The sequence below is a fragment of the Cryptococcus depauperatus genome, chromosome 1 (genome assembly GCF_001720195.1).
Source record: "Cryptococcus depauperatus CBS 7841 chromosome 1, complete sequence".
Classification (NCBI taxonomy): Eukaryota; Fungi; Basidiomycota; class Tremellomycetes; order Tremellales; family Cryptococcaceae; genus Cryptococcus; species Cryptococcus depauperatus.
Window position 1 is genome coordinate 544,901 of NC_089468.1, and position 25,884 is coordinate 570,784.

The 25,884-nt window shown below is 44.8% G+C and overlaps 13 protein-coding genes across 13 annotated transcripts; 5 read left to right on the plus strand and 8 right to left on the minus strand.

Moving 5' to 3' along the window:
- Positions 1–158: 158 nt before the first annotated feature.
- L203_100221 (uncharacterized protein) lies at positions 159–1,948 on the minus strand (the record flags this gene model as incomplete). Its single annotated transcript, XM_066209683.1, has 6 exons — positions 159–326; positions 382–1,220; positions 1,274–1,468; positions 1,531–1,593; positions 1,651–1,722; positions 1,774–1,948. The coding sequence occupies 6 exons, from the start codon at positions 1,946–1,948 to the stop codon at positions 159–161; spliced, it is 1,512 nt and encodes a 503-aa protein (XP_066065780.1).
- A 1,850-nt stretch (positions 1,949–3,798) lies between these two features.
- On the minus strand, positions 3,799–4,383 carry L203_100222 (uncharacterized protein; the record flags this gene model as incomplete). Its single annotated transcript, XM_066209684.1, has 3 exons — positions 3,799–3,910; positions 3,962–4,183; positions 4,340–4,383. The coding sequence occupies 3 exons, from the start codon at positions 4,381–4,383 to the stop codon at positions 3,799–3,801; spliced, it is 378 nt and encodes a 125-aa protein (XP_066065781.1).
- Positions 4,384–4,852: 469 nt separating this feature from the next.
- On the minus strand, positions 4,853–5,543 carry L203_100223 (uncharacterized protein; the record flags this gene model as incomplete). Its single annotated transcript, XM_066209685.1, has 8 exons — positions 4,853–4,874; positions 4,951–4,977; positions 5,035–5,117; positions 5,162–5,245; positions 5,303–5,334; positions 5,379–5,408; positions 5,456–5,478; positions 5,521–5,543. 8 exons carry the CDS (start codon positions 5,541–5,543, stop codon positions 4,853–4,855), a joined length of 324 nt encoding a protein of 107 aa, XP_066065782.1.
- Positions 5,544–5,787: 244 nt separating this feature from the next.
- On the plus strand, positions 5,788–6,860 carry L203_100224 (6-phosphogluconolactonase; the record flags this gene model as incomplete). Its single annotated transcript, XM_066209686.1, has 5 exons — positions 5,788–5,851; positions 5,899–6,040; positions 6,093–6,455; positions 6,508–6,633; positions 6,683–6,860. The coding sequence occupies 5 exons, from the start codon at positions 5,788–5,790 to the stop codon at positions 6,858–6,860; spliced, it is 873 nt and encodes a 290-aa protein (XP_066065783.1).
- A 307-nt stretch (positions 6,861–7,167) lies between these two features.
- On the minus strand, positions 7,168–11,653 carry L203_100225 (uncharacterized protein; the record flags this gene model as incomplete). Its single annotated transcript, XM_066209687.1, has 8 exons — positions 7,168–7,254; positions 7,308–7,416; positions 7,469–7,527; positions 7,592–7,615; positions 7,671–9,101; positions 9,147–9,701; positions 9,762–9,873; positions 9,927–11,653. The coding sequence occupies 8 exons, from the start codon at positions 11,651–11,653 to the stop codon at positions 7,168–7,170; spliced, it is 4,104 nt and encodes a 1,367-aa protein (XP_066065784.1).
- Positions 11,654–11,946: 293 nt separating this feature from the next.
- Positions 11,947–12,603, plus strand: L203_100226 (uncharacterized protein; the record flags this gene model as incomplete). Its single annotated transcript, XM_066209688.1, has 1 exon — positions 11,947–12,603. The coding sequence occupies one exon, from the start codon at positions 11,947–11,949 to the stop codon at positions 12,601–12,603; it is 657 nt and encodes a 218-aa protein (XP_066065785.1).
- Positions 12,604–12,669: 66 nt separating this feature from the next.
- L203_100227 (di-trans,poly-cis-decaprenylcistransferase) lies at positions 12,670–13,766 on the minus strand (the record flags this gene model as incomplete). Its single annotated transcript, XM_066209689.1, has 6 exons — positions 12,670–12,792; positions 12,848–13,007; positions 13,053–13,154; positions 13,205–13,321; positions 13,373–13,515; positions 13,569–13,766. 6 exons carry the CDS (start codon positions 13,764–13,766, stop codon positions 12,670–12,672), a joined length of 843 nt encoding a protein of 280 aa, XP_066065786.1.
- A 318-nt stretch (positions 13,767–14,084) lies between these two features.
- L203_100228 (uncharacterized protein) lies at positions 14,085–15,235 on the plus strand (the record flags this gene model as incomplete). The annotated part of the gene is made up of 3 exons (XM_066209690.1): positions 14,085–14,290; positions 14,340–14,718; positions 14,771–15,235. 3 exons carry the CDS (start codon positions 14,085–14,087, stop codon positions 15,233–15,235), a joined length of 1,050 nt encoding a protein of 349 aa, XP_066065787.1.
- A 356-nt stretch (positions 15,236–15,591) lies between these two features.
- On the minus strand, positions 15,592–16,430 carry L203_100229 (uncharacterized protein; the record flags this gene model as incomplete). Its single annotated transcript, XM_066209691.1, has 7 exons — positions 15,592–15,656; positions 15,707–15,806; positions 15,858–15,901; positions 15,984–16,048; positions 16,102–16,125; positions 16,175–16,253; positions 16,301–16,430. The coding sequence occupies 7 exons, from the start codon at positions 16,428–16,430 to the stop codon at positions 15,592–15,594; spliced, it is 507 nt and encodes a 168-aa protein (XP_066065788.1).
- Positions 16,431–17,341: 911 nt separating this feature from the next.
- L203_100230 (uncharacterized protein) lies at positions 17,342–18,519 on the minus strand (the record flags this gene model as incomplete). The annotated part of the gene is made up of 9 exons (XM_066209692.1): positions 17,342–17,400; positions 17,457–17,475; positions 17,529–17,609; positions 17,660–17,703; positions 17,756–17,820; positions 17,870–17,893; positions 17,947–18,025; positions 18,070–18,262; positions 18,310–18,519. The coding sequence occupies 9 exons, from the start codon at positions 18,517–18,519 to the stop codon at positions 17,342–17,344; spliced, it is 774 nt and encodes a 257-aa protein (XP_066065789.1).
- A 624-nt stretch (positions 18,520–19,143) lies between these two features.
- On the minus strand, positions 19,144–20,455 carry L203_100231 (60S ribosomal protein L18-A; the record flags this gene model as incomplete). The annotated part of the gene is made up of 5 exons (XM_066209693.1): positions 19,144–19,179; positions 19,233–19,604; positions 19,662–19,826; positions 20,139–20,159; positions 20,453–20,455. The coding sequence occupies 5 exons, from the start codon at positions 20,453–20,455 to the stop codon at positions 19,144–19,146; spliced, it is 597 nt and encodes a 198-aa protein (XP_066065790.1).
- A 280-nt stretch (positions 20,456–20,735) lies between these two features.
- Positions 20,736–24,725, plus strand: L203_100232 (uncharacterized protein; the record flags this gene model as incomplete). The annotated part of the gene is made up of 5 exons (XM_066209694.1): positions 20,736–20,821; positions 20,870–21,747; positions 21,793–21,858; positions 21,909–22,178; positions 22,243–24,725. The coding sequence occupies 5 exons, from the start codon at positions 20,736–20,738 to the stop codon at positions 24,723–24,725; spliced, it is 3,783 nt and encodes a 1,260-aa protein (XP_066065791.1).
- A 359-nt stretch (positions 24,726–25,084) lies between these two features.
- L203_100233 (uncharacterized protein) lies at positions 25,085–25,827 on the plus strand (the record flags this gene model as incomplete). Its single annotated transcript, XM_066209695.1, has 3 exons — positions 25,085–25,378; positions 25,426–25,601; positions 25,650–25,827. 3 exons carry the CDS (start codon positions 25,085–25,087, stop codon positions 25,825–25,827), a joined length of 648 nt encoding a protein of 215 aa, XP_066065792.1.
- Between the last annotated feature and the right edge of the window lie 57 nt (positions 25,828–25,884).

Below are 25,884 nucleotides of genomic sequence, written 5' to 3' on the forward strand. Positions count from 1 at the left end.
TAAGAGCAGAGACTAACAGACTACTATGCCAATTGTGCAACCTGTGTACGCTAATAAAGTTGAATTATACTGACAGACTTGCGCGTTTCCCAAAATATTGTTCATCATGATTGTCCTTTCCAGAGGTTGATTCTCTGGAGCTGATAAGTCGTTGAGTTTTACGCTGCCAACCCTTGACTCTGGAATCCCCCCTTGGCTGCCTCCTTAGCCTCCCTCTTAGATTTGCTAGGGCCATGTACCCTTTTCTCGGCGCTCCAAAGACAAGGTATACCTTTGAAAATGCAACCATCACAAGCTTTCTTGGTATCCCAATCGCCGTTCCTGCACTGGAGATTCCATCAATATCCATTCCCTAGTCAAACAACAAGCATGACAACTCACCTTCCGCTTGGAGCTGCGACAAGCTTGACAGGAATGCCATATTCTTGGAGCCCAAGGCCTGATCCTCGGTTTCTTAGTTTTAGGTGGTTCAGCAATACCATGCTCGTTGCCTTTGCGTCTCTTGCTGCTCTCGTCGAAGGATGGGCCGTGTTCGAGGCTGGTGGCGCTACTTGGGCTACTGGGGCCAATCGTGCTTGGACTGCAGCTTGACTCGCTCAAACAGACTGAGGAAGCGCGTTGAGAAAGACTGGCGATCCCAGACGATCTGGTGTTTTTGCAGGCTTTATGAGTTTGAGGAATCAAAGGCCTGCTGCTGGCTGAACCGATCTTGGAAAGCTGGGCCAACTGGAGAAGCTCTTCTTGAGAGATTGTGGATGGTGCAAACGGGACTTGTCGAAGACCTTGGTCTCGTACATGGCCTTGAACTTGCGGTTGGATGTAAGTTTGGGTTTGTAGTCGCATTTGTGGATAAGTCTTTGTTTGGAGTGGCATCTGATGCGCTCGAGGTATAGCATCAGCATAGTTGGGCCAAGTAAAAGAATCGCAGGCAAACTGAAATCCAGTCAAAGGCTGTTGGATGACTGGTTCGACATTATCTACTCTCAAATTGTTCTCGGTAGCGACGTAAAGCGGAACGGTAGGTTGTATTTGAGTCGTCATCAGCTGAAGAGCGTTTGTAGAGTTCATATTATTTGAGTAATTATTGGGTGATAATTCACCGCGTATATTCAAGTGTTTGGTATTTTTGAGAAACATGGGGGAAGTCTTCTCTTGGGTGCAGGGAGAGGATTTGTTTAAGTCATCGGTGAGGGTGTTACACCACAAGTACTGGACGTAATCTGACCAGCCTTCATTAGGGCCAGCATAGAGTGATGTAGGTCAAGACACTCACCAAAAGCCACGCTATTGTCATGGCTCAGAATAGGCCTGTTGGTTTCCTGGCTGAATCCTCCCATTGTACTCTGGGTAATCGTCGTTTGCGGTGACATATAGTTTGTGGCTGGACCATGCCAGGCAAAAGCAGAAGGAGTGCTCTTGGTAACATCTTCAGATTCTATAGCTTTTTGCGAGTTATGGACAGGAAATGCTGTTTAGAAGAAAGAAGATCAGCCAATTGCTTGTGCCTTGGGTGCATCTACGGTTACGTACTACGCGGGTCTTGGCTTGGAAATGATTCCTCCAAGTAGACGTTAATAAAGTCTTGGCCGATATCTTTATAAACAGAAAATGAAGTCAGTCGACTTTTCAACAAAACAGACAAGAGCTCACTTTTGGGATGAATATCGTTTTGAGCTGCTGTCTGTGGCTGATATGTGCTAGTGGTGTCGGCCATCTGATGGTCTGAGCATTTCGTTAGTCAGTCTATATCGGTGTTGAGCTTCATCTACTCACCTTTACAGTCTGGCTCTCTGAAAGAGCTTGCAATACTGGCATCATTCACGATGCCTCCCCAGTTGACAAATTCGTCCATATCTAGGTTGGGAAAGTCACTGTACCCATTGAGGTCAAGGTCTCTGTGTGAAAGGTTAAAGTCTTTGTCGCGCTGATAGTCAAAGTGGGAGATCATAACTGTCAATGTCAAGAGGGCTATATCGGTTTGTAGGATGTTCAGAGTTAAGAATTCTGAGGAATGGCAACTCTACAGAGGGTTTCTTATATCTTTTCGTCCAGAGCGGTTGGAGCAGCTGCCAGATATCATGAGGTCCATCCTTGAAGAATTACCTGTTTTACGGATATAAAAGGCATGACTTTTCCAAGAAAAGTAATATCTAGCGGTTATAGATATTCTCTCCGCCATAGGAAGATCGTCCTTCTTGAAGCCTGAAAAGAACAAGTCAATTCTGTCAAGTGCCCTCTTGAATTGTCTTGATGAATGTATCCATTCTGAACGTTTCTCGCTGTCGAGAACTCTTAAAAGTTCTCCAGCGACATGAAAGTTTTATAGAGAAACCAAAAACATCGTTTCTGAAAAGAGTGGTCAAAAAAGTGGAGGTCGATTTGTCCTGATTTCGTTGGTGCCTGAATTCTGAACTGTACCTGTTATTTGTACGTAATCACTAAGCAAATTCCATTTTCAGATTAAAAAACTCAAAATTTCCGAGACGCGTCGCACTTTTTATGACGTCACAGCTAAAAGTCCATAAATTTTCAGTTTTTGGGATCTCTCACTGTATAGGAATCCGGACAAAATTCAAAATAACAGTCAATTATTTTCTTAACTTGAATTTAATAAATAGCTTGTTGTAGGCTTGAGTGCCTCACTGTAATTACAAGTTTTATTACTTAAGGTTCTCGTAGAAACGCTTAAGGTCGAATACCGCAAAACTAGCACTGGTGGTGCATATGAAATGAAGTATGAAAGAGAAACTATTCTATCTACAATTATGTATTCTACGTTGACGGACTTATCCGGATTTTCTCATGTGGCAGCGTGAAGTGCTATTCACTTACACTTGTAGGCTTAATGAAGGCATCTGGTGTGCCACACTGGGTTTTGTTGATGATAACTATATGAATAGTATGTATGAAAGGCGTTCTAATACAGCAAATCTAGCACTGGTATTGCATGAAATGAAGTATATGTATTAAAAGTATTCTACAGTTGATCTATATATATATATATCTATTTCCTTATCCTTGTGTTCTTCGTTGACGGACTTATCTTCGGTCTTAACCAGTGGCAGTGTAAAGTGCTGACGCACTTACACTTAAGTACCTGTAGGCTTGAATGCCTCACTGTAATTACAATCGGTATTACTTAAGGAATACGTAATTACTATTGTGACTGATACAGCAAAACTAGCACTTGTTTGCTGCATAGACAATGAAGGATGAATGAGAAATCTATCTATCATTCAACCTTATCCATCCATGTCCCTCTCTTAATCCCTCGGGGTTCCGGAGTGTGGCGATGTGGAGGGCTTGCACTTACACAAGACTTGTACATTTATCTCTAGAGATGTCAACTATGACTCTACATCTTTCCACCGGCCCAAAAACCTTCAAGACATTGACCATGAACTTGATTTGATAGCATGATAAGGAGAACCCACCCATGCCACACCACTCTATGACGGCGTATTTGGTCAGTCCTGTACCATTGATATGTGTGAGCCACTTATAAAACACCAGGACCTGATCATTTAATACATCAGTGTCCTCTTTATCTACCTGCCTCTTTCCCTCTTCTGCCTTCCTGGCCTCTTTTGTTCGAGTGATAACTCTCCCTATGACATCGAGCAACACTGGATGGCCACTCTTTGCTACAATAGTCCACTGACTTATTCAAAGTCCTCGATTTTTGACTGTTTGGTAGGAATTCCATCTCGATGGCAACAATCAGCGAAGACGAAGGAGTATCAAAAAGTGCGTTAGATGGGTCCTGTGCCAGGGTAGATAGCTGGGAGTGAAAATTGTTCAGAAAGTGGGACAGCGGTATACGTGTGTGTTGGGCCCATGAGTTATCGGGACTACGCTTGCTGTATCGGTATCTGTATACAACCCTCCGCTGAGGAACAGCGCAAGATACCTACGCCACGTTGGACTGCTGTTGGCACATAGCGAGTAGCGAATAGCTCACCTGAAGAGGTCAGCACGAATAACTCCCCAATGGCTCTTCAACCACAACATCTCTTTCAAAGCAACCGGGCCCTCACTGTCCTTATTCTCAGCTAGCTTGAGACCATCGGCTAGCCAACTGTCAATCATTTCGTCCTCCACATATAGAACGGTCCAATCTGGATTGAGGGTGGTCCATGACTGATATTGATTGGGCAACTTGTTGGAAGTATGCAAGTCGGTGCTATAAATGATTTTGAGAATGGCATCCGAAGCCTTGAGGTCACGAGGAACATAGGACAGATGAGAGAAAGTCTTGTTCAGCAATGACTGGTGTTGTTTATGGCTCGCTTTGCGCCCAAGAAAATCATTCCATATACTCTACAGGTGCTCAGCGTACTCGTCCAGAGTTGAACCCTCAAGTTGTATTCCCAGCTCTTCCATCGCCTAGTTGGTATCGTAACTCTACGTGCGATTATGGATACAACGAATGCTTGCTTCCAACACAGCTTGAAATAAAATGCTGGTCCTAGGAAGATCGAATGGTACATTTGCAAGTACAGATGAATAGCCGACTGGTACCGAGCGCCCATACAGGCTGTATCGACGAAATTTTTGAATAGGTAATGTATGCCATGATAAACAAGACCAGTAAGATGGAGGATATGCCAAGAGAAGGCTTTATCGTAGACGTAGTTGGAACAGAATTTACTGGCTTCAGGCTTTTTGGATAGGCAAGGCTATACAACTTGTAAAGTAAAATGGTTTTGAAAATTAGAAAAAGATTTAAAAACTGCAACTGTCGATTTTATTTAAATTCTATTGAAAAAAATGGTGATGTCATCAAACCTCCACTCTTCAAGACGTTTTATAAAGTATGGCAAAACTTGAAGAGATGGAAATGCTATTGTTTTTATATTTCAATCTTGAACATGCTATAGATTTACAACTCTCAGCTTTCGTATACGCTTACGCAACAAAGACCTCGGCTCTGAAGGTAGTAATACATACAGTAAGATCCAACAAGATGAGATGTGACTACGCTTTGGACCCAAAAGCCATCGGGGCGATCGCTCCAACCTATAATGAAATCACGATGGCCGTTTTCCAGCCCACCATGGCTTCTGCTTTGCAACAAGTTGGTCGCCCCAAACGACCTCATCCTTATTTCCTGCTTCCTGCAGCAAGTTAGAATAAGCCCAACAGATACCTCGATACAAACCTGCAACTTTTCTTTTGTAGTGATTTTGCCTTCTCTCTGACGCATGATCTGATCCATCTTGTTCTTCAGCTCGGGAGAGAGTTGCTAGAGCAAAACGTTTAGAATTTGTGATCGTAGACAAGGCTGGAAGTGTTGACCCACACTATACAGCTCCTTCTCGTCCGGTACCGTTTCTACCAACATATAAGCCTCGACCAGACAGAGCGGTACAACCCACTTGACTTTAAAAATACCCCAGTTGCAATGACTGCAATACTTGTTAGTTGAATCGAACAATCCTGCAACCAAGCCCACTGATGGACGAGTACAGCGTAAACCTTGACTCCTTGTCAGCGCCGTCGGCAGCAGCATCTACTTACTTTGCCCAGCGCAAAGTAGCCATTTTGTTATACTACTCAATCGTAATGAAGTATATGTACAATTACAAAAGTCAATAGAGATTTCCTCTCTAGGCAAAATTCGAACATTCCCGCGCTACAAGGCGGCGGTCGCCGCCCTTCTGCGTCACTCAGTTAATATACGTAAGCAACTCACATTTACTTTTCCGCCAAGTCACTTCATCTTCAAACTCTCTTTACGATTGTGATTTAATTGTGATTTTGCAACATTTCCTTATACATAACAAAATGCCTCCTCAGCCACCTGCGCCTCCAGTGTTTTACAGCTTCCGGGATACAGAAGTCCTCATTGGTATGTTTAAAGCTGTTGAAAGAGTGACATCGCTGACGTCTTTTTAGACTCTTTAGCCAACTTTGTGATAAAGGCTCAGCGGGATGCCGTGGAGAAGCGCGGGAAGTTTTCCATTGCCCTTTCTCGAGGATCCCTCGCGGCGAACTTGAGAGGATTGGTAGGACAGGAGAACGTTCAGTGGGACAAATGGTATGGGCTTTTGACTTTTCCGTTTACACTCAACTCATTATCAAGGCCACAGGGAAGTGTTCTTTTGTGATGAAGCCGCAGTGCCTCTGGACGATCCCGATTCGAATTATCAATCGAATTATCTGTCTTTTCTCTCTCGCGTCCCTATTCCCTCTAGCCAAATTCACACTATTGACGTCGACTTACTCGACAATTTGGAAGAATTGGCTGATCAATATGAAAAACAACTAATAAGCCATTTTGCTGCTTCCAATGCGGCAAGATATCCTACGTTTGATTTAATGTTGCTGGGTATTGGAGCCGACGGCGAGACTTGTAGTTTGTTCCCCGGGCATGAGATTTTAAATGAAAAGGATGCTTGGGTGAGCTACGTTGATGATGCTCCCAGAGGACCTAAAAGAAGAATCACAATGACGTTGGTACAAAGCCAAAAAGGGATGACGAGGATGTTGACTGTTGCCGTGTAGCCTTCCTGTGTTGACTCACTGTTATCGAGCTGTCTTTGTTGCGACTGGAAAAGAAAAGGAAGAAATGCTGCATGCCATCTTGGATCAACCGGAGGCTGGTCTTCCTTGTTCGCGTGTCCGACCTGCGTAGGTAACTCTGCTCTATCTGTGATTAATACTAAAATTATCTTATCAGCTCACCCGGTCTCGTTTTTTGGTTCGCCGATGCCGATGCAGCCTCACTCACAACCTATCCGCCCACTACATTCCGATGGATCGATAACGAGAAAGAAGCGAAAGAGGCAGTTGAAGCAGCTCAGCGCAGGGCTGCAAAGAGATTAGCGGAGGCCGAAGCTGAAGTTGTGGGCAACTGATAGAAAGGTCTTCCGAGTACAATGTACGAAGCGGGGGAGTCATAATCTCTCCTCTTACGAAGGTTTGTTTCTTCGTCATAAGCATTTGCCGTCGTCTTGTTCTACGTAAGAGGTTCACTTATAAAGACAGTGTCTGTTGTTGCCTTCTAATCAGCTTTCAAGAGAGCAATGTGATGGAGGAATGCATCCCATTACTTTGTATTTTGCGGAGCTTGATACACATGACAATGAAAAGCCATCGACATGATATAGGGACAAAAACAACGGCCATATTTCAATACAATCAGCGCACACCTATGCAATGCTATCAAATGCTAGAGCTTCTTAAACGATTCCAATATGAACAAGCCCCAATGTAATCAGGTAGAGATATTAAATGATTAAGGAAATGTATCTTTCCAAAAATCCCTGTTAGCTTGGCAGCGAACAAACTGAAGGGAAACCCACATGAAGATTGTCCTTGACTTCGGATATTATATGTGCCTGAGCCAAGATGGGGCCATATAAGTCTAACCATAACTTCAGATATCCTGCTGTGTTTATAACTGGGATGGGACTGGCTCAATATAGATTTTAGTTTATCGTTTCACTCAAACACATTGGCCTACCCTTTCTGGTGAACCCATCTGTTCCAGGCGCAGGCGACAAACCTTTGTTGAGGTGAAAGCTGCAATAGACAGACACATCTACTCGTCAGCTTCAAGATAGTTGCCTAGAAAAAAGTGCGGTACATGGCGTTGTATCCATACTAAAGACTGTTCGCACATTAGCGGTATATTCAAGAAGCCAGGAAGGGAAAAAATTGCTCACATCTTGATACTTGATAACATGTCTTAATTTCCCTCCATTCCACACTTTATCCAACTCGGGCATAAAATCGATCAGAGTGCCTGGTTCAAAAGAAGTACTCCATTTTGTCCACTGGTTGACTCTTTTGCCCATATTTGGTTGCACCAGGTTACCACATAAGCCATGAAGCTCATCAATGACTTTGTTTGATGATAATGCAGAAGAAGATGATGGAGAATTGGTTGGTTCAGATCTCGGTCGCACAGTTGTAAGCGTCGCTTCACCTTCCTTGTTGTTCATCTGTAATTTGGCGCCATTCTTCAGTTCATCTTCAATGCAGGTTGTAGAGACTTGAATAGATGAATAGTTTCTAGTTTGTATATGGTGATGTAGCTTGGGATGGGCGGAAGAAAGCGAGGGCCCGGGATGCGGTTGTTTGTTAAGAGAGACTGTGGCTAGGACGGCCCTATCCTCGACATTATTTCCCACATTGATCGGATTCCCATCTGCCAAAACATTGCTATCGACCTTTAACGATCGGCTAGGAAGAAAACCATTCGAATCACCTTGTGAAGAAGTAGCAAGATTGCGTCGTGACAAAGTAGAGCAGGTACTTGACAGTGGAACAATATCCTCTTCTGGGGTGAATAGTTCACGATTCCAGAGGTCTTGGCGATTCGACAGTGATAGAGTTGAGGATACTGTCGACCCACCAAAACGAGACTGAGGCGGTATGGATGGGGAGCATAAGATCATGACAGAAGAAGCAGTAGAATTTCGAGACAGAATGGGTGTTTCTCTAGGAGTGAGAGATTCCATTGCTGTTATGTCCGACGCCACAGAAACGAAGTTTGGGTGAGCTGAAGGTATTAAAAATGATGGGCGGGTATTTTCATCAATCATGGTTGGACGGAACGCCGACTTCGTCCTCATCCTCTCTTTCACATCGGATTCAACATCTGCCTCTTCCTGGGCCGCAATATTAATAGCAGGTATCTGATCTGTTAGTGCATTCAAGTCTATGACAGCATAAGACTCTTCACGAAGCACTTCTTGATCCTGTCCCAGACAATACGGTTTCGTTAAAGCATCATTGATACTAGACGAAGGGGTACGTGTATAATTATCAGCACTGGAGACGCGGTGCTCTTTGGTAATCAGTTTGTTGCGATTTGATGATAGAAAGCTGTGGTTCGCTTCCGCAGAGGGTTTCACAGGGATCACTCCTTGAGACGTAAATCCAGCCACAGCTTGAGATTTGGTCTTGGAATCCTTCATGACTGTAGGAGTAAGTTCAGGCGCAAGGGTAGATGCATGGGAAGAAGCGAGGTCTGGTATTTTATCGCTTGCATGTTTGGTTGACTTTGTCTTCTGAGCTGAGATAGGGGCAAGAATCAAACGTTCTGGGCAAGGGCAGTCAAGTATCAGTTGATATATTGCAACGTCGTGTTCCTAAAGCCCGATGGTTAGAATCATCAAAGTATTAACAGTTATGACCTTGAAACTCGCCCCCTCAAACGCTCTTAATCCCCCCAATTTGTAATTTGCACCATGATGGAACAATATGTGGACAGCCAACTCTTTTTGTGATTTAAACTGCCCATATCCCGCTTCCTCTTCACATAAACCACATCGCCAGTTCTGTACAATCTTTTCGCTGAATACTTCGCCATCATACCTCAGCAGATATTTGAGATTGAAAAGGTGGCGATCAGGAGGCCACATCCGTCTTGCCAAAGGCAAGAGAGGAGCTGAAGGTGGATCAATGATCCAAGCAGGACTGAGATATAACTTGCACGAAGAGCCAGATGGGGAAGTGAGACGAAAGCTGTTTTTGAAAGAGCGAAAAACACCATCGTCGGTTGTTAACGGAAGCTGATCTGAGAAAAAAGTATCTTGCCGCCCATTCTTAAATATCAAACGCATAGATATGTTAATGTGTTGCCTTGAAGAAACAGTGCTGCCAAGTAGTGATGGTATTGCAGAGCAAGGGGGTGGATGAAATTTTTGCTGTTTCAAAGCAGCAGTGAAATTGAGAATAGGATTAGCATGCTATAAAGGACGTGACGTCCTTAGTGAGAGATGTCAACGAGTAAGGTTAGGCTAGCTCACAGATGTCGAAAAGACTTGCACTGTAGCCTTGATTGGAGGGTCCGATAGCATATCAGATTCTTCTGGCGACTCGAATCTATCTGGTAAAAAAACAAGGACACGATTTTGTCTCCTAGAAAAATAAAGGTCAAGTTAATTATGAAGAAGTACACCAATATTGCTTACATCGAGTCTATTTTTTTCTCTCGAGCTTCAAGATCTTTGCTTAAAACCCCTAAATGTGACCAATTCTCGTCTATTGTCCTTTTGCCCTTTTGTATATGATTTCGCATCTCTAAGATCTCTGTTCTTCCCAGTTGGGAATGACGCTTCATTGAAGTAGCCTCACTAGGATACATTGAGGCTGCCAGGTGACTTATGCCTGAGCGAACATTCCGCCGTAAGATAACAGGTGAAATACGGAACAACTTTAGTGACTTTTTGAGCGTTGGGGTGGTTCTGGTCCTGCTTTTGGATTGCAGAGCACTCCTTTTGCGTGAAAAAACTGAAGAGGAAGGATAGTGAAGTAAATGAGAACATTCGGGAGCAGAATACTGAGAAATCCCTCGGATTGTTCCCTGAGATTGGTATGGTATTCTTTCTCGCCGAACAACTTGTAGTAAATTATCGAGAACTTTATCTTCAGGTGTATACCGGACATGATTGCCTTTCCCCTCATCCACGGCGCTGGCGGTGTTTAGAATTAGTTCAGTAGCAGTATTAGCCTTTCTCAATACTAGATAGTTTTGTGCTGTTTCATCATGATTTTTCTTAATTCTGCAAACAGATGATCCTTCATCAGACCCTGTGTCTTCTGTTGATTCGTTGACTGGAGATTTTGGACGCTTACGAGCTGCTCTTGCTTTGAAACATAGGTTTTCATTTACACTTCCTAACGATCCCCGCACATCTTCTGAAGAGCCTTGCAGAATTTGCAGGGCCTCAATTTCTACTTTTCTATTCGCATGCCGGACTTGGTTGTTGCTATACATTTCTTGCCGCTTTCCACTTTGGTTTGTAGCCAAGCCCACATTATCAAGCAAACGCTTCGTTGACCTATCTCGCTCTCTACTATCCGCAATTACGCCAACTTCTTCAGCAATTTTAGAATCATTATAACAAGTTTTGTACTCGTCAGTGTCTTCATGATCACTGTTGTCGCTATTCATCCAAGACAAATCAATGATTGTGACGGCTTGTTTCCTCGCACACCTTTGCGTCATGGCAGTTTTTCGTTTGGGGAGAAGCATAGAGGTGCTGTCTATGCGCGGTCGTTTTGAGCTAGTCGATAGTCCAATATTGGCTATCGGGCGTTTTCCGAGTGGTCTTTTGGAGCGAAGGTTTTGTTCGAGGCTGGTGTCGTCGGCGTCTGAAGTATGCAAAAAAGTTGTTGGCGGTGGAGCAGGGCTCAATTGTTCTTCAGACAAGCTAGTGACCTTGTCATACAACTGGTGACTCTTAGGATTCCGCAGTGCACCAATGCCAACAGAAGCATTCCCCTTATCGCTTTCATCAATAGATGCACTTGAGCGAGAAGGCTGTTTCAGATTTTCTACTCGACCTGAAATCAGGTGTGGATAAGAGTAAGCCAGAGTAGCTTTTCTGGCTGCCACTGACAAGACAGACGCCAACTTTATAATGCATTCTTCAGGCCTATTTTGAATTGGCACTGTTGACGTCTTTGACAGGGTTTCTGCTGATAATCTCTGCGACCCAAGACTGGCCAGTTTCGAGGTTGGAGTAAGTAAATATGTCTCTTCCGTAGGTGCTGTTGTTTCCTCAGATGTTGTAGATGACTTTTTCTTGATAGAGCCTTCCAAGCTGACGTGCGTCTTGGAGTTTTGGTTGCCTTGGACTTCACCAAATATATTCTGGGTTGGGTTATCTTCCACAATCATATCCTCAATAGTCATTTTGACGTTACTCTCATCCCTCTTAGCGACAGATCATACTAGAGTTGAGGACAATGAAGCGACTGTTGGTGGATTGAGACTCGACGGGTTTTATCATTTACTATATAGACTTGCAAACAATAAATACTATTGTAACTTTTTCAAAACAACTTTGAAATCAGATATCTCTGAGAAGCCCCCCAAAACTAAAACGTACCCGTGCCTATATTTTTGCCAAAGACCAATTGTATTAATAATCTTTAATTCTTATTTTGCAACATGAAATCTTAAAAGTGCTTTCAAATTATTCAAGAATGACCATTGATCTATCTAGTCCTTCCCAAACCATTAGAACCACTAAGGAGACCCATCCTGATCTGCCTCCAGGACTTATCATTGGCCCAGACGGTAGGCCTTGCAAGGTCTGTAATTCATGGCAAGATTGGGCAAAGATCAAAGTCAAGAAGAAGGGTAATGACCAACCGGAGACACAGTCTGGAACAAGAAAAGAAGAGGCTGGCCCTGCGGCTGGGATGGAGAGACTTGCTGGCATGGTATCAGGAGTCTCTACTGCGTCTAGTGCATATAAGGAGCCAGCATCTCAGGTCTCTCAAATAGATAGGTCCAATTGTCCACCCGATACTGTCGAGCTAGGTCGCTCAACGTGGACCTTCCTGCATACCACTGCTGCTTACTATCCAGTCGTTGCGCCCTCAAAGACTCAGAGCAACATGCTCAATCTTCTATCTTCCCTCTCGCTTCTCTATCCTTGCTCATGGTGTGCGACAGACTTTCAAAAAGATATGCAAAGACATCCGCCAGACGTTAGCGGAAGGGAAGGTTTGATGAAGTGGTTATGTGAACGACATAACGAGGTTAACCAAAAGTTAGGGAAAGAAAGATTCAGCTGCAATGTCCTGAACCTAGATGCGAGGTGGAAAGATGGACCAGAAAATGGAAGTTGTGATTGAAGATGAGAGGGAGACATATGACAGGCTGTCACAGATATGAATAGACAACGCTACTATTGAATACATTTACCACCCCAGTCTCCGCGTCCAAACTTTCTGCTGCCAGCCTAGTAGTATAGGTACCATATCTGACAGTCCAAAGTCAGGCCAATAAGTATCGACAAAGTGTAATTGCGTGTCATCAGAGGCCTATAAAAATCAGCAGCAATTCGACTATAGTCTATAATCAAAAGCAGTGACGAACTTGCCAGAGCATATAGTCACTCAACCTCTTGACTCCTGAAGTTCTGACTAGTATGTCCAACTTGCGTGGATCCTCCGAGTTTAGAAACAGCCGTTTGTCTACAGCATCTACTGCCTTGGAAGTACCAAGACGGCTAAAGACGTTTTCAGAAGTGATTTCGCTTTCGTACGAGTCAGACGTGTCATTTTGAGCCTCGTGATCTCACCCTAATGTAGTCTGCCCATCATAAACGCTGGCGATAGTTTCCTGTATCGCTGAACTTATCTCGTCTCTTGAAGTATAAGGGCAACAAACATTTAGTACACCACTATCGCATGTATTCAGCTCAAAAGCCAATTCCCACTCAATTATACAGACTTTTTGTTGTTTGCAGTCATAGCTTCCATCTCTTCGACAGCTTGCAACACGTCTAGTGGTAGCATGCTCAAGTTGCCAGTGAACTTGATTTTAATGCCGTATTCCTCCAACAGGTCCCTAAACCCAATCATTAAAAATACACCCTTTGGTGCAATTGAAAAACCTAACCCATGTTTGCACAGCTCAGAGAGACGGTTTTTTGCGAGCTTCATCAGAGCATTCACCTCACCGTCTGATCGATTGAAATTGTCAATTGAAAAGGCGTAGATGGAAACTGCTCTTATCCGTAGTCTCAAACAAATTTCAAGAGTCTGGCACACTCAGCGAGATTCAGACGTAGAGCATGTGAGGCGCCTAGACATACTCGCCGTAACGCAACGAATCCCTCGCGATGCCCTTGCTCGACCTTTTGACCAAGCTCCTTCGCATATCTTCTGTTACCGTCCATGACAAAGCCGACATGTTGAGGGATGGGTCCAAGAGAAAGGAGAAAAAGAAGGAAGGTGGTCGTAAAAGAGAAGAAAGCATGCACAACACTACTCAGTGCTATTGGTTTACCCATTTTTGAAGTGATGTTTAAACCTCAACAATTATAAAAGATGAATGGAACCTTGTATGTGACTGTGGTCACGTGACTTTAACTTCCTGTTGAAGATTGGGTTATGGATAGGCATGCGGGTAATGGGCATGCCTAATTGTATTGCTCGTAATTTAATCTCAGAAATTCTCATTAACGTTCTTATACTCTCTCTCTTATATGATATATATATAGACGAGATCAAATCTTTGACACTTCCTACCTGTCCTAATCTGTCGTGTCCCCTACACCCTTCTTCAGTTGCTCCATTATCTTTGACTTCACTTCTATCTCTTTACAACTATGCTCAGACGAATATTTTCTCAGAATTTTGACATGGCGGTGGCTACCGACAGAGTGGCCCTCTGTGTGTGGAGTCTTTCCAGGCAACAGAAGAGGACGCTCGCATCGGCTGTCCTGCTTTCGTCTGAAAGAAATTGGAAAGCTGAGACAGTGGCCACCTTGAAGAACGAGCTGAAGAAGCGAGGCCTCTCTCAGCGAGGAAACAAGTGAGGCTTGTGGTTGTTCAGTACATTAGTAGAAACTGATTATCGTTAGAGTTAAACTTGTCGCCCGTCTTGAGTCTGCCGAGGTATCATCTCTCTTTCCACCTCTCCCCTCTCAGTTCAATTCGTCTCGCTCCTTGTCTACTACCTCTCGCCCGTCTCAGTCCACGAAACCCATCAAAGCTGGCTCTACGAGTTTTCCAGCTTCAAATGAGGCTAGTGTTGATGTTGCAGCAGGAGTAAATACCACCGGCCCTGGTCCACAAATTGAAACCCAGAGATCCTCTGTTATTCCTGATGAGGTCACGCCACAGCAGGTCACTGTTGCTCCGGGCTTGCCAGAGAGTAGAATAGTAACGCAAGACGAGCGTGAAAGTTTGGATGTGAGAATTCCTAGGGGAAAACCTGATTCAGAGGTCGAGCAGGTCATTGTTAGTGAATAACTTGCATTGCGCGCATTTGCTAATGTATTTAAACACCTAGCCTCTCACTCCAGACAACTTTTCCTCCAACTCTACTCTCCCTGCGCCCTCTGCCAACTCTACTAATCTCAAAGTCCTTACGGTTGCTTCTGCCTCGACCCACCCTGCTGGTGGACCCCTTCACGCAACCCATACTAGCGTCGATGCCCATTCTCTTGAAATGGGTGGTGATGATAGTTCATCTCGCTCTCTTCAGTCTGTTGTTTCTTCCGTCTATTCCGCCTCCAGCGCAGCTTGGAACGCTGTTGGCCTAAATTTTCCCCAGTTGAATCTGCCACAGGGTAGTCAGGGAGAGTACAAGTTTGATGGGCGTCCATTGAATGGTCGGGAAAAGACTGGTGTATGGATTCTGGCCGGGCTAGCAACTACTGGCCTCATGATTGGCGGTCCAAAAAAGAAGTATCAAGCTGAGGAGGAACATGCCAAAGTTGATGCTTCCAATGTCGTTAAGGAAGATACCAAATAGGAACAAGCTAGCGGTGCTATTGTGGTGAGACATGGCGCAAGAAAGCATTAAGATATCATTTTGATCATTCCTTTTTGTTTGGAAAACGGAATGTGAAAATGCAAAGATATTGTATTCAAGAATTCAGTCATCCGATAAAAGCTCACTTTCCAAGACTTTTGTGCACAAATACGGTACAAGTTATGGACACACCCGATGAGGGAACAAAGACACAAGCAGCAAATATCTCTATCTGCAATTCTGGGTAAGAAATTATTCCTTAAATCTGGATTTTATTGACTATGACTTTTTGCAAAATTTCCAAAGATCATTTCATTGTATCAACAACTCGCTCAATAATTATCATTTATCTAGCATTAATTCAAGGCTTGGACGTTCTCCAAAAATCGATTCATGACATTTCCGGGAGGATTATACTCGCCTTGCAACAAATCAGTTGCTTTTACAAAGATAGTAAAATAAGTCACTCACAGATGACAAAAACAGAGTTCTGGCCCATTCCGGAAAAGATGGTGCCATCAACACAGACATGAGCAGCACATCCTAGCTCCTTGGAGCCTTTCCAGACAACCTACAGCTTGTTATACTAGGTTTTCTACTCTTATGGTTGACTTTAACTTACTTGAGTAAAGTGACTTGCTTGAGGAAAGATGGAACTGTACTGAGCTAATGCAGATCCGTCAGCCTCTCTGTCTGGCTTTTCCAAGCCTGGGTTTGGACTTAACAGTTTAAATCAAAAAGCACTTACAAGACTCATCTATCCAAGAGCTAAAACCTCGCTGGATATCATAGCCATTGCCGACACCGGCAGCGCTGCAGGACGGCTTTGTGACTGACCTAACATATCAAGGTTCATTCTAACTCACAGATTCTCGCCGTATATACCACCACTATCGTCAACATTCAGCCATAGGAGATGAACAATTGGAAGAATCATACCTATGCCGAAATTTGCATTTGGAGGCGACTTTAGCTGCATAGCTAGCAAGATTATCATTCCAGGATAAAGCGCTGGCTCCTATGGAGAGCAATGAGCGTGATGCAAATAGTACAATGGATAAGTACCGTGCTGGGCTCTGTAATTGTTGTGAAGATCTAGATAAATCTGCTTGTCATTGGGAACAGTATGCTGAGGAGCTGCTAAAGCAGACACAAAGCCAGTGAGAGATACAAGGGCGGCGAGCTTAAGCAGCATATCTGTATTGCTGACGGTATGGGTTGTCTATAATACTGGACAATTGGTTTTGTAGGTAGAAAGGCTCATAAAAGTGTTAGAACACTCGGTACGGCGTTTCTATACCTTAACCAAAATCCAGAGATATTCATACAACCCTGACGATATTTGTCTTTAACGAGCTGGAAAAACATCACCCTGACCCTTGTGTTGAAACTATACTGGACGAGACGTATTACAAAGATGTTTACACCAGACGGGGAAAGTTTAGTAAGGTATACATAATTTGAATCTAGAATAGAAATATTCATCATGAGAATAGTCATAAATAAAGCTAATATAAAAGGCTGCTGTTGGCTACTTTGAAACTGATTGTTGTTTAACGTTTGATCATTGGAGTATTCCTTTGTTGCGAATGCTCAAATCAATCTCTATGCGACTCAGGAGAAATTGTAACAGACGCCTTTTGGCAATTTGTCTTTGGTCAACCACATACTGTGCAGACTTGAACGCCTGGCCATGCATTAATACGTTCTTTCTTTGGTGGTCGCATTGTGGACTTTTTTGCTACTCAACTTGGGGCGGAGCTCGCCATTGCTTCCGTCTGGTGTGTTAAAAAAAGCCTGGTGACCAACTCGTCATCAGCGTGTCGTTGCCAAGTTTTAGTCTCAAGCTGTTGATAAGCTTGTGATGACGAGCACTGTCATGAAGAAACGTCCGTCAGATCAGTAAATCTGTTTGCGGCCCCATCAACATATAAATGACAAGTTCTTTGAGCTGGATAATGTTTTGTACAAACGCACTGCATCTGTACTACCAAGAATTCTTGAGCAGACACCATAGGTGCAATAAACAGAGATCGTTCTTTGAAGCTTCAACCATTTCAGATGGTTAAGACTAAAAAGGCGAAAGAGACAAGAGAAAATAACTCCTCACGCCGATACTTGGGTGTCGAATTGACCAATGACGTTGCCTGGAGGATAGTACTCGCCTAAACAGCAGTCAGAATTGCAAAAAATGCAAACAAACAGCGAGAGCTTCGCTTACAAACAAGGTATTCGGCATCCTGTCAAATATCATGAGCACCTTGACCCAGTCAAACTGTCGGTATTGACTTACCATATCTGAACCCTTGAAGATTGTATTGCCAGCACAAGTGTGCAAAGCGCAACCAATAGTGGTACTACCCTTCCAAACGACCTGCAAGGCAAGTCAGCATCATTGACGACACATGGGGAACGTAGTCTGACTTGGGTAAAGTGGCTATAGACGGGATTTTGAGGGTCGTATTCGGCTAAAAACATGTCTCAGTCTCTGTTCAATGTTAAGTGGCTGTTAGGACTGACATGCTTCGTCATACCATGCATTGAATCCACTAGCAGCATTATAATCGCCACCCGCTCCGGCTGCACTGGCCGCAAGGTCAGATTAACACCTAATGACGACTGCGAATTACTTACAGGTTCTCCCCATAAGGACCACCTCTGTTTCACAGATTTGCTTCAGCTCACAAATTGTCTTTACACTGAGCACCTACGTGTGTTCAAATACGCATGATGAGGCAGCATTGGCAGCATACTCGGCAAGCTTGGCATCCCAAGTAACCTCTCCAGCATCTAAAGACAGTCAATCTTTGTCCTGGTAATCAGATCCGACTGACTATGCTCCGCCCTCGCTTTGTTGTGCATATCAATCATTGTCTGCTCAAGCGAACTTGAAGATGCCTTGGAAGTTGAGGCCTCAGACGTCGTAGTCGCAGAGGTACTCGTCCATTCACTCGTAGAGGGCTCGACTTTCTTGTTACTCTCAGTGCTTGTCGTAGTCACGACATCAGAGCTGGTAGTGACCGTAGTCTTAACAGGTTGTCAGACTTCGCACGTTCCGCTCCCGTCGCACTCACAGAACTATATATGCTATTGATGACAGATGTAGAATCCTGCACAGATGTAGTATCCTGCACAGATGTAGAAGCCATGCTTTCCATACCTCCCGTCTTATTAGCGATCACGGCATGATTGTGGTGCTTGTGATTCATGCAATTCTTATAAGGTAGAGCCGAGATTTGAGTCACAGCAAGAAGGGAAAGAATAGCGGCAAGGTGCATGATCATCGTGTCCAATGGTAGCGCTGCAAGCAGAGAAGTCCAGTGAAGCCTTCAAAAGAATGTGGTCGAATGAACGAATGAGCGTCAGTCGTCGCTAGAAGTTAGTCCTGCTACTTCCCAGTGGTAAGATGAAGGAACGAAAGGGGAAAGAAATGCGCTCCTTAAATAAGATGCGATAGAGTCCGTTGCTTGCCCGCAGAGTTGCCATCTCGCCTTTGACCTTGGAAACAACTTTTCGGTTTCGTCTGAATGGTACCAGCTACACAAAGAACAAGGAGAAATCGTCAATAAAGCGAGTAGATCCTTGTTTCAGTGGGTCCCTTGGAGATGATCTTAAAGAGGCAATGTTACGTAACATGCCTGAAGGATAGATCCTTAATCAATCTGATAGACAGCTTTCGAGACGTTGTCATGTAACGGATGTCACGCGTTATTAGAGGCCTGGACTTGAAATTGTTTACGGCAAATAGAAATTTTGTAAAGAACTGCTCATGTATGCGTCAACATCGAAGTACGGTGCATGAGGAAAACGTAAAATCCCTGCGACACCGAGAGAGCGCCGCTTCCACCCAATCCACCACAGATGCAACCCGCTCCCACAATGCTCCTGCCATAGCCATTGCGTGTGGCTTACTTGTGGGTGGACTTGATCTTGAAACCTCTCGACTGTTGCAAATAATGTCAGTGGAGGTGTTTCCAAGCATGGCGTTCACACTAACCTTTCTCCTACCACGGGCCCTTTCAAACTTCCTACCCTTGCTGGCAACGTAAGGCTTGCCGCCTTTGAGAGGACCACCAAAGTGCTTGACGGCCTCACGAACGTTCCTCTTGCCTCTGAGAAGGACAGTGTTGGAACCGGTAGGAGCACGGAGGGCGAGTTGGTCAAGAGTGAGAGCCTCACCACCAGCAGCAACAATACGTTCCTTGGCGCCAGTTGAGAATCGGAGGGCCGCGATAGTGAGTTTAGGGACCTCGGGAAGACGCTCGTCGTCAAGAACAGAGCCAACAACAACGACAGTCTTGGAGTTGTCAGGGTTGGAGTTTTTGGTCTCCTTGACAATTCGGGAGAGAGAGATGGGAGGTCGGTTAATCTATAGACGCATACTGCCTTAGCAAGCGTTCCTTGCCCATTCTTCATCTATACCCACCTTGCTCATAAACAGCCTCTTGAGGATAACTCGGTTGAAGTTGGAGTCAGTCCTCCTAGCCAAAAATCTGTAAAGCTTGACAAGCAAGAGAAGGTAGGGGTCCTCAGACTTGGGGGCAGACCGATTGCCCTTCTTGACGTGGTGGCGGCGGATATCGATACCCATCTGATATAGTAGAAAAAGTTACAGTGGTTGCAAGGCGATAGAATTGGGAGAAAAAATCCAATCATCAGCACACGATTTCTTCCAAAACTTCAAGCATCAATCTGCGCCATCTCCCCTCTGCCTGTCCGTCGTCTTAATATTCACTCCAACTCTCTACTCCTATCCATACCTCCCAAATGACAGCCACTCTCCCAATCTTATGCCATAGACCGTCCAAACAACCCTACTTCAGCTACCACTGCTTCTCTTCGACCGGTCCAACGCTGCCCCCTTGCATTTGACGAGAGCGATATAGCAAAAGACGACACTCACTTTTGTCAGTTTTTGTTGAACCTACCGTCGTAAGGTGAGAAAGAGAGGTCGATTCAAGCTCAAACTTCAAAACCGCAAGCCATAATCCCGCTATTCTCCGTGAAAACCGAAGTGGCGTTTATAATAACGCCGATACTCTCGAAGCGGAGATGTCCGATTTATAACACGAATGATTTTTTTTCCCAGAATGGTGCTTCAACCAATGACAACTGTACCTGACGTGCCTGATGTTTTTATTGTTTGGAACGTTCAAAGATAGAAGTTGAATGAACATTTCTGTTGACGAAAAGTCATGTCGTCACCGTAAAACTCACCATGCATATATAAACTACAGAAAAAAAGATATTGCATTTATATGTTTGCTTTTACTTTTCCAACTGTTGAAAACCCATTTCAATTTATTCTTGCTTTATTACAGCCGTGTGGAGAACTTGGAATATTGATGATGAGGATGCCTTTCAACTAACGTTAACAACAAGCACAACCAAATTTACCCTGTCATCGTCATTTTAAAATCTCAAATCCCATTTCGCGAAACATTCTTTTTATCATCAACTCATCTTGTATCTTGAAGAGCAAACAATTCATCTATAAAAGATGTACAGAACCCTAGTGTTCGCATCTACAGTTCTTTGCGGTGCTTTGGCGGCAGCCGTAGATAAGACAACGAGTATATCCTCAAGGTAAGACAGTGAATGTTTGGATGATATTGCGGAGCTCACTTGTCTTAGATGGGGACATGCCTCGACTTATATACCCTCTCCTCCAACGCTCATCATCCATGGTGGTAAAACCGATCCAACGTCTCTTTATACCTATTCATCTGCACCAAATACAGCTTCAACCATCATCATTCCGTTAAACTCAGCATTTACGACATCTGCACCTCCATTCACCGAGCTTGACAACCCAGCAGGGCCAACTGAGGCATGGCATACCATCTCGCCAGTCAGTCGGTCGGATACCACCTGGCAATTTTTGAGTTTTGGAGGAGACGGAGGGACAGAACAGGCCACTTCAACAGCAAAGGACTCGGCTTGGATCATTACGCTTGACGCTAAATACTCATCAAGCATGAGCTTTGCCCACCAGGTAGCGAACTGGGCAGGACAGCCCATGAACAGAGTGCATCATTCTGCTGCTACCGGGGCCGATGGTAAAGTCTATCTGACTGGTGGTCTCAAAAACGATGGCTCTGGCATAACGTTCTCAGATACATATCTTTTCGATCCTGCTGGGCCAAGCTTTTCCACTCTCCCGAGCTTACCGTCTGGAATCTACCACCATTCTTCGATTCTTCTCTCGAATGGTTCGTTGTTGGTATTTGGAGGAGCATTCACATCTCAGGCTACAAGCAACGTTGACGTTCGTCCATTCACATCCATTTACCGGCTCGATACGGCTGCGGCTAGTCCATCATGGATGGAGGTGGGTATATCCGGGAGTGCTCCAGAAGGGCGACGAGGAGCCAGTGCTGCATTGAACAAGGATGGAACAAAGGTTGTCCTATTTGGTGGTGCCAGTGCCAATCTAGGGAATGTCTACGATGATACTTGGACACTCGATGTGCAAAGTTCAACTTGGGAGAAGACATCTACAAGTGGCACAGGTAGGTTGACTATTGTGCTATGCCACATCGCTCATATCACCACAGGGGCTGGGGCAAGATATGACTTTTCTGCTGTAGCGGTAGGCAATGATCAAATTATCATCTATGGTGGTATGTTTTCAGTTGTCGGATCACGATAAGAAACCTCATACACTCCATAGGTTATTCAAGCTCTGGACCCGCTGATACCAAGCTATATATATTCAACAGTGCAACCAATGCTTGGGCCGCAGACTTTACTGTTACGAAGACTGATAGCAGTGTTTCTCAAGAAAGTGAGTCTGGTGTTTCCGGTACCAATACTGCCACGATTGGCAACAATAATGGAGATCAATCGGGAACGAATGTCGTCGTTCCCTCGTCTTCTGAAACATCGTTGGGATCTCTGCCACTTTCGGTCTCTCAGAATGTCGATGGCGAAAGCCAGACTTGTGGGTCTGCTGGACAAATTAATAAGATATGACGCTACATGTTGCTGACTTGTTAATTAATCAGATACTCATGCCTTACCTACTTCGAACACCTCCCATGCTGCTAGTGACGCTGGAGCAAATACCCACCCCCTTTCCACCTCCATTATCGTCGCCTTGGTTGTTGGATCAGTATCTGTTGCATCCCTGGCCCTTGGCATCTGCTTGTGGGCTATAAGACTTAGAAGCAGACGTCAAAGGCAAAACGCCTGGCCTGCGAGCGGACCACATGGACGCGGTCTTTTTGCCGCTCCTCGACCCTACGGAGCAAGAGAGAAAGGCGGACCAGGTCTGATGGAAGACCTAGAAGAGAAGGGTTACCAGCCACGATATATTATGAGGGATCGGCCACCCGCCCAACAAACTGGCTGGAATGCAGCTTGGAATGCCGGAACAAGCGCCATTGGTGCTGGCATATCAAGTATATCCAGCAGAATCAAGGCTGGACACTGGACTTCCGATCCGTATGCTGAATTGCAATATCCCTCCTCAGATGATGGCGCGGATTCAGTTGCTTCACCCTCACGAAGATCCATACGGCCCGTCGGAAACGGCATCCGTCTTCTTGGTCCACGTCCTATACGTGGCAAGTCGCTCTACTATACCCCTCATAAACCTGTTCCAGCTGCCAGTGCCGTGAAAGATGCTCGCATTGATATGTTTGAAGATGAAGACTCGCGGCGATTTAATAATCTTTCGCCGTCCAAAAGTTGGAGCGATCTTCCATCAGAAGAAGAAGATATGGGAGTCCTCAGAACACCGAGTGGTAGATGGAGGTCTACACAACGTACCATGAGCGATTCGGATGATGGCGAAACTGATCTCAATGTTCCTATTCTTGCGCCTTTTAAAGGCGGTCCTGTACCTACCCCACACGATTCTATCGTTGAGATCAATCGTTCTCATCTTGATTCGGCCCAATACCAGCTGCCCAGTTCCTCGTCAGAGCCGCTAGACTTGTTCGGTCTACTTGAGCCTTCTTTACAAGTTGAGTCACAGAACGCCGCCATGCCTTCACAGAGATCTCTACGATCAGGCGTTTCGGGATCCTCTCACCAACCTTCAGACTCGGAGGAGGCCTTTGTCCAGGATGTACGGCTTGCACGACGAGACGATGCCTCACTAGTGTCGCCCGTCTCATCAACCCAGCTTCCTCGGAATGATTCCTTCTTCACGCGTATGACCAGCACTAGGGTATCTGCCATCTTGCGACGAGGTAATAGTAGATCAAGCACGGCTCGTCCCAGGTCTGGTAGTCAACTCGAAATTCGTGACCCTGCCCCTCAGCCTACCCTTTGGCCCATCGCTTCGCAGGATCAACTCCACCAGCTAACCCTGCCTGAAACGACGCAAAAAACTTCCTCTGTGTTGCTTGACAGTACACGAGTTCCGCCTATCAGCTGGCGTGGTGATATTATTATTCAGCCCAAACCGATATATGCGAATGGCCCAAGCCTATCCAGTCTTGATTCAGCGAGATCAATGAGAAACATGATGATATTGAAAAGGGAAGATACTGAAAGTAGTCTTGAAACAACGGGGGTTATTGAAGAGATGGCGCCTTTCGAGGCGGAGCAATCATTTGCAGAACAAGACTTGATGCCAGAAGATGAAGATGAGTCCCTTGAAGGAGACTTGACCACTAAGGAGGTAAATGCTTCTCCAGTGAACGAAGAGGAGGTTTCAGAAATGTATTTGGATGACCAAGAAGACAAGGATCGAAGGGAAGACGAAGTTGATAATTTCTTGGATGTCGGTTTTGAAACATTTGGAGATCTGGATCTGTCATTGACAGGAACCCTGCTCTCGGTAGGCGGCGGCAGGTGCACTTCTGTCAGCAAAGCGACTACCTTACCCCCTGTTCCAGAGTTTCGGGAAGAGACGGCCACTGCTACACCGCTATCCAAGTCAGTACAATCTCTGCGCCATGTCGAGGTATCGCCAGTCGATGCACGATCGGACTCTGTGACTGGTACGCCTTCCCCTTTAACAAAAAACTTGAAACACGTACCGCCACATAAACCCGCAACTATTCCTCCCAAATCTAAGCCTCTACCATCACCATATTCCAAACGACGGCCGGTCCGTGATGTGGTAAATTCTATCAATAAGCGAGGGACCAAGACTCCAATCAGCCTGCTTGCACCCAGAAATGTCTATACGTCTCCGGTATCTGAGAGGTTACCAGCACTGAAGGATATAGACCCTGGTCACATTACCTCTCCTGTCCACCAAAATTCTATCATTGACCCATTCGTGGATCAGCCTTTAATTTGTCCTTCACAACGCGAAACATCTCCAATCCCTGCTCCCAAGGGTAACAGGGCGACCTCGGCTTCTTATAAATCAAATAGATTATTCAGCCCACCTGCTAGTGGAAGAAAAGACTCGGGATTGGCACCCAAGACAACGACGATGTGGGAAGTTATTAAGAAGGAGGAAAAGCTAAAGGTCGCCAACCCCGATGAGAAACGCTGGTTATCAGAAAGATTAGATACTGATGCTTAAGGTGTATAATTGGGTTATGAGCCAAGTTGGAGGCCATAGTATGGTCGTTTGTTGTTTAATAGCACAAATATTATTTGGGATTTTTATGGTCGCTGATTCTAGTGAACAAACGGATGAGAGGGTCGTAAAAGTGGCCTTGATCTTGAGAACCTAGACGAATTTTGTATATTATATAAGAGCATAGATGGGATTTTTATCTTGACTTCATAATGTTATCTTATCAAGTCTCATTTTGGCATGTTAAGAGGATGGCCAGAAAACGGAATTATTGCCACGTGTTGCGTTTAGATATCAGTCTCTTGTATAACTGCTCTATTTAATCTTTAAAAGTTATTCGTTTCAATTCGCAGCAGTTAGATATGTCGATTTTATCGCTTATAATTTTCTCTCGCTTTTTGTTTGCCTTTGCTTCGACGTCTGAACAATACGAAATCTACCATCGCTTGCTTCCTAGGGTATCAGACGGGACACCTCGTTCATTCATACCTCTGGGTTCCATATCGCTTCTCGAGCAAGGAACACAGTCGATAGAGAAGAGACCATGGCCTGATACTCCAGAAACAACCTCAGAGGATGACGGAACGGGATGGTATCAGGTGGGACTGCAACTAGGAGACAGCGAAGACGCATGGCTTTTTACATCAACACGATCTGTAAGCACGGCATCTTTTGTGTTGACTAGTGGATGACCCAGAATCAGTGCTATCTAACAACACCTCCAACAATACAAGTTCATCTCGATGGCTTACGTCCAGTCTCTATCTCTGTCCAATCGTCCGACATATTCGTTGATTGTGCCGGAAACACCAATGTAAAATTACCAAGTGATATATCAATCGTCGATTTTGTTACCGCTGTGCCAGAGATAACTCTTTTGTAAGCAATACCGCCATTGTCCTTAAACATTTCTGATGGTTTTCAAAGGCCGCCATTGGGACCTCCGCCTGTTGTAGATAGTACCACTGGTGCTCCAATCACCCCTCCTCCTGAAAAAACATTCCTTCAAAAATACTGGATGTACATTGTCGGCCTTGCGCTCTTCTTCGCCGTCCAGATGGGTCCGGACGAGCCTCGGGGCCGAGGGCAAAATAACGGGAGATAAACAAGACCATAATGCAGAGTACTGCTAGTTGGTATGAGCATAATGCATACAAGGTGT